Raw genomic sequence first — 17,498 nt, forward strand, 5'->3', positions numbered from 1 at the left:
GATGGTGCAACAGCACCACCTCGTGTTAAAGCGTAAAAACAAATCTGCCACAGATGTTTGTTTTAGTAATGTAAAACAAACAGATAAAAACATAATTGTGTACAACCCTACATTAATGCTACGGAGAGTTACAGAAATGTATTAACTCTATCTGATACTCCTTATTTACTTCAAATAAACAGTGTCACACGTTGTTATACAGAAAGAGCTGTGCATTTTGTCCCCGATCACTCACAGTGCTGCAGGTGCATTTTGAGATTGTTGCTTCGGAAAAGGATCTTTAAATGACCAGAATGAACAGGAGAAATGATTACAGCAAATACGTTCTTGGCCTTTAATATGCTGGCTAGAATACTATACTTCTCTCTGTCTATAATGTGTGAGTCATACTTTAAGCTCATCTTTTGCTTGCCAGTTTGCTGGTCTGTCTCCTCCCGAATGGCCAAAAATGTTCCATACATGATTTTCTCGCTCTTTCACACAGCCTGACTTGTTCTCAGAGCATAGATGGAGTTTCAAATAAATTGAGTTTTCAAATAAACATCAAATCATCATTAATGTTTTAGTCTATTAAGAGTGTAAGCCATTTATTTTTCGCATTTGATTTTTTTGCCAGTACTTTTGTAGTCGAAATTTTTAAATGCGATGGGTGCCATTTAAGACAATTACATTGCACACACTGATTTTATTAAATCTGCCTGCACACATCTTAATGGTACATACAGTGGGATCCAAAAATCAGAGACTTTAAGATAAGAGAACATCTTATCTTAAAGACCTCCCAGTACCTTATCACCCCAATAGAGCACTTCACTCTCAGACTGCTGGCTTACTTGTGGTTCCTAGGAAACTTAAGAGTAGAATGGGAGGCAGAGCCTTCAGCTTTCAGGCCCCTCTTCCGTAGAACCAGCTCCCAATTTGGATTCAGGAGAAAGAAACCCTCTATTTTTAAAATTAAGCTTAAAACTTTCCTTTTTGCTAAAGCTTATAGTTAGAGCTGGATCAGGTGACCTTGAACCTTCCCTTAGTTATTCTGCTATAGACCTAGGCTGCTGGGGGCAGTGGAGGTGCTCCCCCTGGAAAAGCACCCCCGTAGCACCCCCAAGAAAATAGCTTGTGTCTGTGTGTGTTGAGAACTGAAAGAACAAATGATCCTTCATAGAACCCTCACTAAAATGCTTAGCCCCCCCTTAGCACCTGCAGAAAAATATTTCTGGAGCTGCCACTGGCTGGGGGTTTCTTATGATGCACTGTGTTCTATTCATTCACCTCTTTCTACTCTGCTTATACCCCACTCTGCATTTAATCATGTTATTATTCATCTCTGGCTCTTACCCACAGTGTGTCTTTTGTCCTGTCTCTCTCCCCTCAGCCCCAACCGGTTGTGACAAATACCTGCCCCTCCCTGAGTCTGGTTCTGCCGGAGGTTTTTTTCTCTTCCCACTGTCATCAAGTACTTGCTCATAGGGGGTTGTTTTGATTATTGTTTTTTTTTCTGTAAATATTGTATGGTCTTTACATTACAATATAAAGCGCCTTGAGGCGACTGTTTGTTATGATTTGGCGCTATATAAATAAAATTGAATTGAATTTTGGAGACAGACACCCTCTGTGCGTTTAAGATTAGACTTCAAACTTTACTTTTTGAACAAATGTATAGTTAGGACTGGATCAGGTGACCCTGAACCATCTGTTCGTTATGCTGCAACAGGCCTAGGCTGATGGTGTGTGTGTGTGTGTGTATATGTGCGTGTGTGTGTGTGTATGTGTGTCCAGAATAGAATAGAATAGAATAGAACTTTATCATCATTATACATACAACGAAATTAATCATTATACAACAAATTATATAACGACATTCCATCATAATATAACAAAATTACGTTCGGAACAACCATCCAGAGAAGAACAGACAAGACTAACATAGGGGGGATGGGTGTCCGCAGCCGTTACTGGCGCCGCCGCTACAAACAGTCCCCGGAAAAGGAGAACAAACACACATCATGGGGTAGTTAGGTTAAAAAAAAAAAGTCCAAAAAAACCACCTTAGCAAAGCATATTTGCATATTTAACGCCAGGATAGCAATATGGTGGGTGAGGGAGGGTCAGGAGGGGATGCAGACGGAGACGAGAGGGTGGGGGCATTGTGGAGCCAGATGCCAGCTCCGAGACAAAACAGTTTGCTGATAGTGATGGAAGTTCATCAGTGGCCGTGGTACACCAGATCCAGCTTACACAAATCACAGAGGGGGCAGAGGGGAAGAGCGACCATCACACATTGTCTTGGAGAGTCTCACTGGTCTCACTGGTAAATTAAAGGTTTTATTGTTGTTTAAAGAGGGAGAGCACAATTATATTTACAGATGTAGATAACTTACACCTCACAGTCTGACTTTCATTAGATGGAACGATTTACTGATTTTCTAACTCACAGACTACAAAAAAAGACTCGAGAGCCGAGAACGGCAGAAACAAGCTGAAAATAGACACTGCACTTCCTCCTCATCAATATACCAGCAATGTGTGTGAAGTAGATGTGCAAAGAAAATGCACAGACATGGACTCACAAACATAATAATAATATATTAAGTGAGGAAACAGTTCTTCAAAATCACTTCCTCATTTCTTATTAACACTGACTTCTTCTCTTTGCAAAACGTTCCAGTAATAAAGGAAACATATTTACAACATATTTACTTCATACATGTTTTTATGTCAATTTTATATGAACTAATTACATCTAAAAAATCAATAACCACAGCTGTGAGTGATCATTCCAAATCCATGCAAAATGGCCTCCAGCGTGGTGAAGAGGGAGCTGAGTGTAAAAGCGAAGCTGTCGGAGGCACCAGGGCAGATCCAGGACACACTGGAGAGATTATATCTCTCAGATGGCCTGGGAACTCCATGGTGGAGGAGGTAGCTGGGGAGAGGGAGGTCTGGGCTTCTCTGCTTAGGCTGCTGCCCCCAAAATCCAGCCCCAGATAAGCAGAAGAAAATGGACACAGAATCAACAGTTAATCTACGTGCGTGTGTTTGGACTGAAAATGTAAACTCACCCAGCATTTTGTCTTATGTTTCTTTAGGTTCTGTTTTCATTTGGGATTCCTGTGTTTTAGTGTTCATATGGTTTTGGTTCTTAGTTTATTTTAGGATATAGGTCTCATTAGTTTCTGGTATTTATATTGAATCCTTGCTCTCTGTGTTGTCCTTCCTTCGTCTCTGTGTTCAGGTGTCTGGTGTCTCTTTGTCTTTGGCCTTTGTCTTTTGTGTGTTATTCCTCGTGTTCTGTCAAGTCTGCGTGTGCGTCATGGTTGGTCACTTCCTGTTTTATTTTGAAAGTCCTGTGTTCCCTGTGCTTTGTGTTTGACTGTGCTTCCTTTGTGCTATTCCTTTCATTTGGTTCACCTGTTGTTCCCAGCTGTCACCACTTTCCCTGATTACCTTGTGTGTCTTTAAGCCCTCAGTTTTCTTCTGTCACGTTATTGTCTGTGGTCCCTGCCTGCTGTGTGGCTTTTCTTAACTTTCCAAGTGTGTCACGTTTTGGATTTATGTATGACCTTAGATTTTGTCCTTTGTATTTTTAGACATAATAGTTTCAGCATTAAAGCTGTGTTAAAGTGTGACGCTCCCTCATTTTCACCTTCCTGTTGAAGTAACATCACATTAATGTGCTGACTTTTTATGTGGCACTGTGGACAGTTTATCATGCTTAAATCAGCTTGAATTTACTTTTAGTTGAAGCCTGTAAGATGCTGCAAAACTATTCCAGGGAAATAGAATAGAATAGAACTTTATTGTCATCGTACATACCACGAAATTAATCATTATACATCAAATTATATAACGACATTCCATCATAATATATAATGAAATTTAGTTTGGAACAACCATCCAGAGGAGAACAGACAAGACTAACATAGGGGGGATGGGTGTCCGCAGCCACTGCCGTTTTCGCTGGCACCGCCAGCACAATCAGTCCCCAGAAAAAGGAAACAAACACACATCATGGGGTAAAAAAAGTCATCTGGTACGGTGCTCAAGATGCACACCATACCAGAGTCCAAAAAAAACACCTTAGCAAAGCATATTTGCACACTTAAAGCCAGGATAGCAATATGGTGGGGAAGGAGGGGGGCAGGAGGGGATGCAGACGGAGACGAGAGGATCAGGGCATTGTGGAGCCAGATGCCAGCTCCTAGTCAAAACAGTTCGCTGATAGTGATGGAAGTTCATCAGTGGCCGTGGCACACCAGATCCAGCTTCACAAATCACAGAGAGGGCTGAGGGGAAGAGCTACCATCACACATTGTCCTGGAGAGATATGATTACCAGCCCAAGGCCGGCTAGGGAGCCGAATTCCTGATAATGCAGATGTTGTTTTGGAACAGGCTGCATTTTTTTTCCAACAGTCTCACTGGGGAACCCATTCGGTAATCCAATATTCCAAATTCATTTGTTACCGTCCTCGGTGCCGAACCGAACCTTATCTCCAGATCGAACCCCTCTCGCCTGCGAGCACGTTCTAAGCTGGACTACCCGTCCGCTTTACGGCTCAGGTCCAACAGGCTTTGAGTCTGAGTCTGTACGGCTCAGCACAGCCCATCCACCTGGGTCTGCAGCCTCGGCTGATGTCGAACTGCTGCCCAGATTTTCTTAATTTCCCGGTAAATCAGGTATCCTCCGAGCCCAAACAGAAGAGATACCGCTACCAAATAGCCGAATATGTAGACGTCTTCAACGTCCTTGATCTCCAGAGCTGAGAGGCACACAGGTCTCCACGAACTCCATGAATCGATGACATATTCAACTGGGTCTGTTCCACTCGAACACACAGGCTCCCCTTTCCCCAATCTCATAGTGGAGAAACTTCGATCAATAGTGTTTAGGGCCCAGTTTGCCAGATCCATGTTGCTCTCAATCTTATTCGGACAGTGTGTAAGAGACGCTCTCACAGCAAGCAGCAAGCAGGAGAGATAGGGAGGGCAGGGAGAGAGAGATAGAATGCGACCGTCTCTGTCAGAGAGCAGGAGGGAAAGCCTCCTGCTCTCTGATGTTTGTATATTTCTAAAAGAAAAAACAGGACAAATTAAAGCTGAAAACGGTTCATTTCTCAGAAGTCATCATTGCACAACAGTATTATTAAAAATGAATCCCAAAAAGAATTTAAAAATGTTATTCAAATTTATAACAGTATCTAATTGTTTGAGACATTAGCTTCATAAATATGACATCAGTCCACTTACTGTTTCCTTCCTGTGTCCAGTTACTGCTGGTTTCTCACAAATACTTTGAGCCTTTTTGCAGGATGGAAGCTTCAGGTCATGAGCACCACCTTTTACCACCACCCTCACACAGCTTTGTCCAGCAGGATTTTCACTGTTTGTCCCGTTCGTGGTGTCCAGCTGATTTCTGCTCCAAAAAGTCAAACAAAAAGATGAAAGACAGAAAAAGGTTGTCCAGTAAAAAATGGAAACTTTGATTCTGGAAATGAGACTTCCGGTTTGAGCATCATCAGGATGGCTACACTTTGAACGAGCTCCGGAGGAAATCAAAGAAATAGGAAATTTAGGCCCATTAACACAACGTAAAACTGCTTGAAGAAGTGAATAAGGATTGGGGAAAAGGAATGGGGTAAGCATAATTTGAAGTTGGGAAAACACCGCTAACATGTCAGCTGGTAATACTAATTGAAACTCAATACGAATCTGCGTACTGAAGTACTATTGTTGCATTTTGAGATTTGAGCTAAGCATCTAACTTTGAAAGTACGGCTGAACTGGAAATGGTACTACAGGAAATAAGAGGCTTTCACCAGGAAAACAATGTGCAGCTGAGGGAAATTAAAGAGGAAATTTTAAAGGTGAATGCCAAATTGGACGAGGCTGAGGGTCAGACTGGAAAAAGCGGAGGAGAGGATTCAGAATACCGAAGACGCAGTGTCTGAAATAATAAAGTTACAGATAAAATTGGAAGATAAACTTATGGATCTAGAGAGCCGTACGAGAAGAGAGAACATACTCATTTATGGTGTAACCGAGACAGCGGAACGGGGCTCTCCAACAATGATTGACTTAGTTGAGAAACTGCACCGTGAAGGTTTGGAGTTTCCCCAGGATGAGTTTGACATACGTATTGAACTGGCTCATCGCTCTCTAGGCCCGCAGCCTCCAAGTGACGCTCCACCGCGCTCTATTATTGTGAAATTTCTCAGCTTTAAAACCAAAGAACTCCTGCTTCGCAAGGCATGGCGGGAAAAAGGATTTACTTGTAACGGAAATCAAGTGAGTTTGGATCACGATTATCCTCCTTTCATCCTGAAAAACGTAAAGAACAGCAGATCCCTTTTAGTTTTCAGACCCTTTTTCCAGCTCGGCTTGGAGTAAAGTATGCTGATGAAACGAAGATTTACAACACAGTGGCGGAAGCCACTGAAGATATGTCCAGAAGAATAATTTATGCTGTGAAGGTCATTAAATCACCAGAAATGGTTCTGGAACAACAGAAGCAGCTGACTTGGAGCAGGGTGGAGAGAGGATTGGGGAGCAGTGCAGCGACTAAGAAGGAGATTGGTGCAGCCGGTTACAACGAAAAACTCAGCGCCTTCAAGAGGACATCTCCTCCGGCCTTAGGAAATTGAGGTTTACACATTTTATTAATGCTAATTAAAAGATGCATTTTGTTTATGGGGCATAATAAGTAAATAAGCAAGGTTTCTTGTGAGTATCTTCCACAGTGAGGCCTTAGCCATTAAGGGGATCCCCTATTAACTGATGAGGAAGTTGCCTTTGGAGGCGAAGCAGGGTCCATTGTTGGGACTCGTTCCTTGGAAGTCAGGAGTTCAGTTTGAGTTTTGTTTGTTTTTTTTCATACGTTTTAAATTTATTGTTTATAAAGGTGAGCAGGGAGCTCATTATCTGTAATAATTAAGGACTATAATTTAGATGAGTAGCAGGCTAATAAAATTGGTGTTGAACATTATCAATGGTCTGCACAGCCCGGTAAAAAGGTGGAAAACTTTATCTAAATTTAAAATAGATGGAGCCCAAATTGTCTTACTGCAAGAAACACATTTAGGTGATGATGAACATGTTAAATTAAACAAGATGGGTTTTAAACATTTTTTATTCTTCCCACAGTTCTGGAAGGTGAAGGGCGGTGGTGATTTTGCTACCTGGAACTCTTAACTATGAACATGTATCAGAATATAAAGATAAGGAGGGTAGATACATAATGATAACGATTAATGATAAAGATTAATTGTATCATGATCACCCTCTTGAATGTGTATATTTCCCCTGGCAGTGACTGGTCCCTGTACAAACAGATCTTAGAAATAGCTACAATTAGAAGACGGGGGATTTTTATATGTGGAGGTGACTTCAATATTATATTAAACACTAAATTAGACTCCTCCAAGGGGAAAGGTGATGTGTGAAATATTGGGAAAAGGATGGTACATCTTATAGGTGATATAGGATTAGTTGATGTATGGAGAGACTACCGTCCCACTAATAGAAAATATACTCATTTCTCACATTCACATAAGGTATATTCTAGGCTAGACTATATCCTGATGTTCAAGAACGATTTACGTATGCTTAAAAGTTGTGAAATAGGCCCATGTACCATTTCTGATCATTATCCAGTATATGCTGATCTTTGTCAGAAAAGGGAAAAATAGCTCCACCCTTTGGAGGTTGAATATAAGTATTTTTGAATTACCCAAATATTAAAGAAAGTTTAAAAAAAGAAATAAAAACTTATTTGGAGCCAAATGATAATGTGGAGGTGTCAACAGCAATATTATGGGATGCTTTGAAGGTGGTGGTTAGAGGGAAAATAATTAGTATTTCCTCCTACGTAAAAAAAGAAAATCAAAAAAAAAATTAAATATCTGGAAGACAAATTGTTAGATTTGCAACATCATCATTCTGTGACTTTGAATGACAATATTAAATCTGATCTCGTAAAACTGAAAAAAGAACTAGATGATTTACACGTGATGGATATACAGAAAAAAAGATTTTTCTTAAGCAACAGTACTGTGAAGTAGGTGGAAAATCATTCCAGTTTTACTTCCTGTCAGTGATCAAACGTTTTAACCAATAAACCAACCAAATGAAATGAAGCATCTCTGTGTTTGTTCATTTATTCCTGCCGTAGTTTTTCTGTGCGTGCAGATCCTGTAACATCAACCATATGCTCGATGGTAGGCGTGATACTGATTACGCTCACAGCATTGTTGCTCCAACAAAGCCACAAACTCAGAGAGACGATCAATCAGAATCACAGCTGCTGCTGCAAGAACACAGAGAACCACCAGGGCTGCTCTCTCTTTGCTCAGCCTCAAACATCTGCTTGATGTTTCAGTATCGTGCACAGCATTTCTGAGTACAGTGGGTACGGAAAGTATTCAGACTTTACTAAAAGAAAGAAAAACTGAAATATCACAAGTTTTCCACACCTGGATTTGGGGATCCTCTGCCACTCTTCCTTGCAGATCCTCTCCAGCAGCAAGTAAATGATTGTAAATGATGATGACACAAACACACACACACACACACACACACACACACACACACACACACACACACACACACACACACACACACACACACACACACACACACACACACACACACACACAGGAAGCTGCTATAATGACAATGATGTCAAATCAGTGCTCAGTGGGTGGAATAACAGGACACCGTGACACAGTAGCCTACACATGTCCACTCATTCTTTAATTGATGTTTAACCTGCAGCAGAAACTTGATACAAAAAGCTACAAAACAAATATTTCCCACTGGCTTGTTACGCAGGTATAATTATGTTAGAAAGAGAGAGCATTTGATGGCTTTGCCAACACTGTTTTTCCTGCAGCTTTAGAAGAGGAACGAGTGTGTGTGGTGTGTGTGCTCCTGTTGTGCTTTGTTAATGAAGCTGAGGTCAAATCATTGGCTCCACTCCTGAATCCTCCATCTGAACGGCTCCAATGTCTTTCTGAACTCGAGATAACGCAGCTGTCATCAAACTGTTGTAAACTTCAGTGTGTGTGAGCTTCTGTAACACTCCAACAGGCTCCAGAGTTTCAAATCCATCCACACTTCTTTCCCATCATCAGTCCATCCAGCAAGCTGTTGCTAGGTTACCATGGCGGGAGTTAATGGGACGTTCAGCTCGTTTCTTATAAAGCGTCTGTCATATGAAGTCTGTGACCGTGGAAATGATACGGACTCGAGATGATGTGGAAAGGTTTTTTCTAAACCTGTTTCCTGACATTTGTTCATTTCTTTTTGCCTCCTTTTGTTTCATTTTGTGTTTCCAGCGGAGTTTGCTCGCCTCCTGCATCATCAACCTTTCTGTGAGGATGGAATCAGGAGGCTGAGCTGCAAAGCAGCAATCCACCTGCTTGTTCTGCTTTAAGAAATATATAATGAAAGTTTGAATGAACGCAGGTCTGCCATAATGTTCAGTCACTGAGTGGAATTATTTATATTTATATTTCATTTATATAAATGTAAATATTTATAAGTATATCTTATTTCTACTTTTCAGTCATTTTAAGCCAAAAGTTAAATTAATAAATAGAACAGCATAACAGTTCAAAGTAAAGTAAAACAATGCATTTAAAAAATGCCTTACCTCATATAAATTTGGCTGCAGTTCCTTACAAGGCCATCTTCTTGTGTCACATGACATCTTTAAAGTCATGTCACAACCTAATTTGCATATGGAATGTTGACTTTAGATTTGTTGCATTACATTATGACATCAAATTCTATTTGTGTGTCTTTGATGGTTTGCCTTTAAGAGTAGAATTCAGTTTGTTCACAGCAGTTGTGTTTGCAGCAGTCGTGTTTGCAGCAGTTGAAACTTCAGCACGGAGCATTTGGAAAGTTTTCAATTTGTAGCAGTCAATCAATCAACACGATGTCTCAACACTCAGGAGAAAGCGACCTGTTTGACTGGGATGATAAGTCAGAAGTCCCCCTTGAATGGGGTGACCTGACTGAAATCCCCCTTGATCCTGAAATTGACACCCATTCCTGGGGTTTTCGGCAAAATAATTCAGTTGACACTGATGCCGACTCCTTCGACGGTGATGATCAGCCGAAATCCCACAGAAGTGGATCGGATCACTGTGTGCAGGAGGACAAACTTCATGTAGATGATGTGTGCAGCAAACTCCGAGTGGCGGAGAGAAAACTCCAAGAGCTGCAATCCAAGCTCCAAGACATGGAGGAAAATCAGGAAAACTTGCAAGGAAAGTTGAATGAAGCTATGGAAAGTAATAGAGACATGGTGAAAGAGAAGGAGGAGCAGGATGCAGTACGTGCAGAGCTGCAATCCAAGCTCAAAGACATGGAGGAAAATCAGGAAAACTTGCAAGGAAAGTTGAATGAAGCTATGGAAAGTAATAGAGACATGGTGAAAGAGAAGGAGGAGCAGGATGCAGTACGTGCAGAGCTGCAATCCAAGCTCCAAGACATGAAGAGAGAAAATGATGGCTTGCGAGAAAAGCTTAATGAAGGTGTCACAAGAAACACACACGTGCTCATCCAGCAGGAACATCAGCATGCAAAATGCACAAAGCTGGAAACAAAGCTGCAAGAAATGAAGGAAATAAACCAAAGCTTGCAGGAAATGCTTGATCAAGCATTGGAAAAAAAAGTGACAATTCTTAAAGAGAAGAAAGAACTGAAGATGAAGCACACAGAGGTCAAATCCAAACTGGAAGACACTGAAAAGAAGCACAGGGTGATGCAGGCCAAATTTGAGGACATGCAGAAACAAAACAAAAAATTGCAAGGATTGCTTCACAAAGCCCAGCAAAGCAATGCAGATGTCCTCAAAGAAAAGGAAGCAAAGCCCAGGGAAATGCTCCAGAAGATGGAAGAAAGGAACAAAAAGATCCAGTGCAAACTCCATGAAATGGAGGGAAAAAACATAGAGTTGCTAAAGGAGAACGACCAACTGGGCAAATCGCAGAGAAAGCTGCAAGAAGTTCTCCAAGAATCTAAAAAGAGGAACGGAGAACTAGAGGAGAAATGCAAAACACTGGAGCAACACAAGGATGATCTGGAGAAAATGTGTGCAGAGCTGCAGAGCAGGATGGAAGCTGTGGTGAGCAAAAATACTGAAATGGAAGAGCTGTACAAACATGCTCAATACACAATAATGGAACTGCACGAGGAGAAGCAAGAACAACAGAAACTGCACAGAGACATCCAGTGCAGGCTTCAACAAGTGCAGAGTCAATGTGAGGACCTGCAGGAAGCACAAGAAGTACAGCAGCAGAAATATAAGCATCTAGAAGAAAGGCATGCAGAAAAGCATGACCAAGTTAAAGAACTCGAGATAAAGTGTGCAACACTTGAAGCTGAGAATGCAGAAATTCTCGGTGATCTGCACACCATCATCCTGCAGCACAAAGAGCTGCACGAGCGCTGCCTCAAAAAGAAAAAGCGCTTCAAGAACCTCTGCTGCTTCTCCAGTTGAAACACAGCTCGCCTCGTCTGCCACCACCTTCCATCATCTCCTGCACCTTGACCTTTCCTCTGTGCCTTTCTTTCCTCCAGCCATCCTCTCTATCCCTTTCTTCTCTCTCCCTCCTTATTATTTTCCTTTCACCCCCCCCCAACCAGCCTCGGCAGATGGCTGCCCCTCCCTGAGCCTGGTTCTTCCTGCTTAAAGGGAGTTTTTCCTCCCCACCGTCGCCGAGTGCTTGCTCACAGGGGATTGTTGGGGGTTTCTTTTTTTTTTTCTTCTCTCTCCCTCCTTTTTTTTTTGTATTTGATTTAATTGGATACTCTAAATTTGAAAATAATAAAAAAGGCAATCATATGCCATCTAAAATTACTTCTGTTTGTGGATGTTCACTTATTTCTTTTTGCTTACAGTCTCTGTGCAAGATTAGCCTAAATGTTTACCACACAAATATGACAGTTGCATAAAACTTGTGGTTACCTTTGACCCAGAAAGCCAATATACCAAAACATTAGTGGGGTCAGGTTAATGATGATTCTAAGTTGGTCGTAGGTGTGAATGTGAGTGTGAATGCTTCACGTGGACCAGGGCTCTCTCAGCCCTGTCACACACTGGTGACCTGTCCAAGGTGCACCCCCCCTCTCGCCCTGGCAGCTGGGATAGGCTCCAGCCGCCCTACGACCCTGGAAGAAAGTCGAAGCAAACGGACAGATGGATGACATGTTTGCTTTAAATACAACTAATGATATGCAGTAAGCACAGGAGGAAACTAAAAATAATGAAACTCCTAAACTCTAAAAAAGTTGGGGTGGCTGTGTCTCAGGTGGGAGAGCAGGTCATCTACTAATCTTAAGGTTGGTGGTTTGATTCCTGGATGCTTCAGTCTGCATGCCAAATTATCCTTGGGCAAGATCCTGAGGCCCAAGTTGCTCTGATGCAGCAGTCGGAGTATGAATGTGTGTGGATGTAAGACAGGAAGCACTGAGCTGGAGAAGGAAGTGCTTGTATGAATGGGTGAATGCAAAACATGGTGTATAAAGCACTTTGAGTGCTCAGCTAGAAAAGCGCTATATAAGAAGGAGCCCGTTTACCACTGAGGACTGTAATTACTGTATGATCTGGTACAGCATTTTATTGCAAACATTCAGTTGAATTAATGGTAGGGTCATTTATTCTGCCTTACAGAGACCTGGTTACAGCAGGGTGAATGTGTTAGTGTGACTCTGTGAATGACGGCTCTGGAGGACTGTTCCAATCCTGCATCTGATCATAGTTTAACAAACAGTTTTTAACAGTGAAGGCAGCGCCGTTTAATTTTAGCTGAAAAATGTCATGATTGCCGCGCGCCCTTTCACCAAACAGGAAATAAATCATCAATAAAAACAGTCACACCTCATTAGAATAAGCATAAGTCATTATCACAGCTGAAACCAAATGGCAGGCCTCTTTAAACAGCCATGATCACAATCATCTACACTGCCTACACACAGCATTTGTGTGTGCATATGTGTGTGTTCCCTAAGCTTTGGCCACAGCTTAGTGTGACGCTCTAAATACTGATTCCAGATCAGTGACAGCAGTGAGTGTGTGTGTGTGTGTGTGTGTGTGTGTGTGTGTGTGTGTGTGTGTGTGTGTGTGTGTGTCATGATGTTGATTGTTGGGTTTTCTCTTGAATTGAATTGAATTAAACTCTGAAGTTGTCACGTCCTGGGCCGTTTGCCCAGCGTTTTGTGTTTAGTTTATTTCCTGAGCTTCTCCTCCCAGTATGTTTGTCTTGTGTTTCCTAGTGTTGTGATATGTCTGCGTCTCTGTCCTGAGTCTGTGCCTGTTCCCCGTGTTTAGTCAGTATGTTCCTTGGTTTGTCACTTCCTGTTTATTTTGACAGTCTGGTTTTCCTGTGCTTTGTGTTCAGCTTTGCTTCCCCTGTGTAATTAGTTTCATTTGTCTCACCTGTTGTTCCCTGCTGTTTCCTCTTGCCCTGATTACCCAGTGTGTATTTAAGCCTTCAGTTTCCATTTGTTCCTTGTCGCGTCGTTGATGTTGTGTGCCCGTGTGTTCCTGTGCTCCCTGTGGTTCCCCTTCGTCTCCCTTCTGAACGGTTTTTGTATTATTTTTCCCTACTTTAATAAATGCCTTTAAGTTATGCCCATCTCCGGAGTCCTGCATGTTTGTCCTTCCTCGTCCGTTTCCTCCCCGGCCATGACAGAACGACGCGACCATAGTAAAGACCCTGCAAGCTCCGGCCGCTACAACGGCACTCGCCTGGCGCTGGGGGGACCAGCTTTTTTGAATGGTCCCCGGCGACGCCGCTCACCGCCCCTGCCTAAACCGCCCCTGCCTAAACCGCAGGTCTGCCGCATGGGCGGACTGTTTTTGGCGCCGGCCGCTCCCTCACCTGCCTCTCCGTTCGCTCGCCCCTCTTCCCTCTCACAGACGGAGCAGCAAGGGAGGAGGAGGGTTTCCCGGCAGCTGCGGGAGGAGTTTTTTCCGGCGCCGCGTGGTATAACGCCACGGCTATCCCAGCCGTCTGCACAGGCGAGTCTTCAGCCTGCTTCCGTGGGGTGGAAGTTTGGCTCTCAGCAGCAGAAAGAGCAACTTCAGCCCGTCATGTACTCTGCTGCTTCCTCCCTCTCAGAGGAGAGCAGGAAAATTCTGATCCGAAGAGTGGACCGATTATGCTTGGACTTGTTATCTGACCCGTGTAAGGAGGAACAGGAAGCCATCACCACCAGGCTTCAAGACCTGATTGCCAGTTTCCCTTGGCTGTTGGACTCCTTGCACGGGTTAGTGAAAGACTTTGTAATCACCACCCTTCACCTACAGCCAGCACCACAGACCACTGCTGCAGCCTCTCAGCCACTCCTGTCAGTTCCCTTAGCTTCTTCCCAGTGTTCCCAGTCAGCTGTAGCTCCAGCTCCCCCTCAGTCGCAGTGTTCCCAGTCAGCTGTAGCTCCAGCTCCCCCTCAGTCGCAGTGTTCCCAGTCAGCTGTAGCTCCAGCTCCCCCTCAGTCGCAGTGTTCCCAGTCAGCTGTAGCTCCAGCTCCCCCTCAGTCGCAGTGTTCCCAGTCAGCTGTAGCTCCAGCTCCCCCTCAGTCGCAGTCCCAGACCCCTCAGTTAGCTCCAGCTCCCTCTGCTCACCCTGCTCCAGCTCCCTTAGCTCCAGCTTCCCCTGCACCCGTACCTGTTCCGCGGGTGGGGGCAGCCACGGACGGGCTGACCTCTGCACCCGTACCTGTTCCGCGGGTGGGGGCAGCCACGGACGGGCTGACCTCTGCACCCGTACCTGTTCCGCGGGTGGGGGCAGCCACGGACGGGCTGACCTCTGCACCCGTACCTGTTCCGCGGGTGGGGGCAGCCAGGTCCAAGCCTTCGCATCGGTTTTCTGTGTTAGCTGCAGCAGCAGGGTCTCAGTCAGCTCTAGCTCCAGTCGCTCTCCCTCGCCTTCAGTCAGCTCCAGTAACTCTTCCTCGGTCCCCAGTGTCAGCTGTTTCAGTGCCCTCTCAGTCAGTTCCCTCAGCCCCTGTCTTAGTTCCTTCGGTTTTGGTCCCAGTTCCCTCAGCTCCTGCTCCTTCTGTAGCTCCAGTAGTGTCAGCTCCCTCTCAGGCCCCAGTGTCAGCTAGCTCTCGGTCTGTTTCCACGCAGCCAGATCTCCCTAGCTCTCGGTCTGTTTCCACGCAGCCAGATCTCTCTCGCTCGCAGCCCGCTCTCTCTGGCTCCCGGCCTGCTTCCACGCAGCCAGTCGTCTCCCGGCCTGCTTCCACGCAGCCAGTCGTCTCCCGGCCTGCTTCCACGCAGCCAGTCGTCTCCCGGCCTGCTTCCACGCAGCCAGTCGTCTCCCGGCCTGCTTCCACGCAGCCAGTCGTCTCCCGGCCTGCTTCCACGCAGCCAGTCGTCTCCCGGCCTGCTTCCACGCAGCCAGTCGTCTCCCGGCCTGCTTCCACGCAGCCAGTCGTCTCCCGGCCTGCTTCCACGCAGTCCCCTGCACCTCGGCTATTCCTCGAGCAGCCCCTGCTGCTCAATAAAGCAGCAGTGTGCCCTGTTCCGCGGTCCCAGCCTACGCATCCGGTGCCTCACTATGTAGGCCCCGTTCAGCCCATGGGCTCAGCTCACTCCAAGCCGATGGGGGTCTCCGCTCATTCCGAGCCGATGGGGGTCTCCGCTCAGTCCGAGCGCTCCGCGCCAGAGGGCCCCGCTCAGTCCGAGCCGATGGGGGTCTCCGCTCAGTCCGAGCGCTCCGCGCCAGAGGGTCCCGCTCAGTCCGAGCCGATGGGGGTCTCCGCTCAGTCCGAGCCAGGGGGTCCCGCTCAGTCCGAGCGCTCCGCGCCAGAGGGTCCCGCTCAGTCCGAGCGCTCCGCGCCAGAGGGTCCCGCTCAGTCCGAGCCGATGGGGGTCTCCGCTCAGTCCGAGCGCTCCGCGCCAGAGGGTCCCGCTCAGTCCGAGCCGATGGGGGTCTCCGCTCAGTCCGAGCGCTCCGCGCCAGAGGGTCCCGCTCAGTCCGAGCCGATGGGGGTCTCCGCTCAGTCCGAGCACTCCGCGCCAGACGGTCCCGCTCAGTCCGAGCCGATGGGGGTCTCCGCTCAGTCCGAGCGCTCCGCGCCCCAGGGTCCCGCTCAGTCCGAGCCGATGGGGGTCTCCGCTCAGTCCGAGCGCTCCGAGCCAGGGGGTCCCGCTCAGTCCGAGCCGGTGGGGGTCTCTGCTCAGTCCGAGCGCTCCACGTCACCCGAGGGTTCCCCACCAGAGCCCGGGGTCGCCCTTCTCCGCCGCCGCATGCCCCGCGGTCGGCCTCCAGTGACCCCTCCTCGTCGCCGCCACCGCTGGGAGCGCGGTCGGCCTCCAGTGACCCCTCCTCGTCGCCGCCGCATGCCGCGCGGTCGGCCTCCAGTGTCTTCTCCGCGTCTCCGCCGCCGCCGCTGGAAGCACGGTCAGCCTCCGGTGCCTGCTCCCCGTCGCCGCCGCCGCTGGGAGCGCGGTCGGCCTCCAGTGACTCCTCCTCGTCGTCGCCGCCGCCGCTGGGAGCGCGGTCGGCCTCCAGTGACTCCCCCTCGTCGTCGCCGCCGCCGCTGGGAGCGCGGTCGGCCTCCAGTGATTCCTTCTCGTCCTCGTCGCCGCCGCCGCTGGGAGCGCGGTCGGCCTCCAGTGATTCCTTCTCGTCCTCGTCGCCGCCGCCGCTGGGAGCGCGGTCGGCCTCCCTCGTTGGGATTTTGCTTTGTGGCCCCTTGGCCTCTGCGGCCTCCGGAACTGTGTGTTTTTTGTTTTTGGATTTCCCACTGACTCCCCTGAACTGTGGACTGTTTTTTCCCCTGCTGTTTTTTGTTTTGTCATAGCTCCTGGACTGTTCCTTGTTTCGACCCCCTGTTTTGGACATTGGAGCTCTCCGGCCTTGTGCCGTCGCTTTTTGTTTCATCCGGTTGTTTTTTTTGCTTCTCGTCCCCGTGTTTTGTTCTTGTTTGGACTGTGTTGCCTCTGCTCTGCCTCATTTTGATGCCCCCTGTTGGACTGTCTCCGGCCTTGTGCCGTCGCCTTTTGTTCTGGTCCTGTGTTTTTGTTTTCTTCCTGTACGGGTTTGATTTGTTTTGTTCACGCCCTGTGATTTCTGTTTTGCTCCCTGTCTTTGTTTTTGTTTCGGGCCCTCCCTCCTGGTCCCCCGCCTCCCGCCCTTGTCTGGTTTTGTTTTCTGGTTTTGGCCGTCGGGAGCCGGCCTTTAAGGGGGGGGTACTGTCACGTCCTGGGCCGTTTGCCCAGCGTTTTGTGTTTAGTTTATTTCCTGAGCTTCTCCTCCCAGTATGTTTGTCTTGTGTTTCCTAGTGTTGTGATATGTCTGCGTCTCTGTCCTGAGTCTGTGCCTGTTCCCCGTGTTTAGTCAGTATGTTCCTTGGTTTGTCACTTCCTGTTTATTTTGACAGTCTGGTTTTCCTGTGCTTTGTGTTCAGCTTTGCTTCCCCTGTGTAATTAGTTTCATTTGTCTCACCTGTTGTTCCCTGCTGTTTCCTCTTGCCCTGATTACC

At 46.5% G+C, this 17,498-nt stretch overlaps 1 protein-coding gene across 1 annotated transcript; it reads left to right on the top strand.

Annotated features, from left to right (window-relative positions):
• Positions 1 to 9,936: 9,936 nt before the first annotated feature.
• On the top strand, positions 9,937 to 11,577 carry LOC115778335 (putative leucine-rich repeat-containing protein DDB_G0290503). The gene is made up of 2 exons (XM_030726429.1): positions 9,937 to 10,537; positions 10,694 to 11,577. Exons 1-2 carry the CDS (start codon positions 9,937 to 9,939, stop codon positions 11,503 to 11,505), a joined length of 1,413 nt encoding a protein of 470 aa, XP_030582289.1. The 3' UTR covers positions 11,506 to 11,577.
• Positions 11,578 to 17,498: the final 5,921 nt, after the last annotated feature.

The sequence above is a fragment of the Archocentrus centrarchus genome, chromosome 1 (assembly GCF_007364275.1).
Source record: "Archocentrus centrarchus isolate MPI-CPG fArcCen1 chromosome 1, fArcCen1, whole genome shotgun sequence".
NCBI classification, from domain to species: Eukaryota; Metazoa; Chordata; class Actinopteri; order Cichliformes; family Cichlidae; genus Archocentrus; species Archocentrus centrarchus.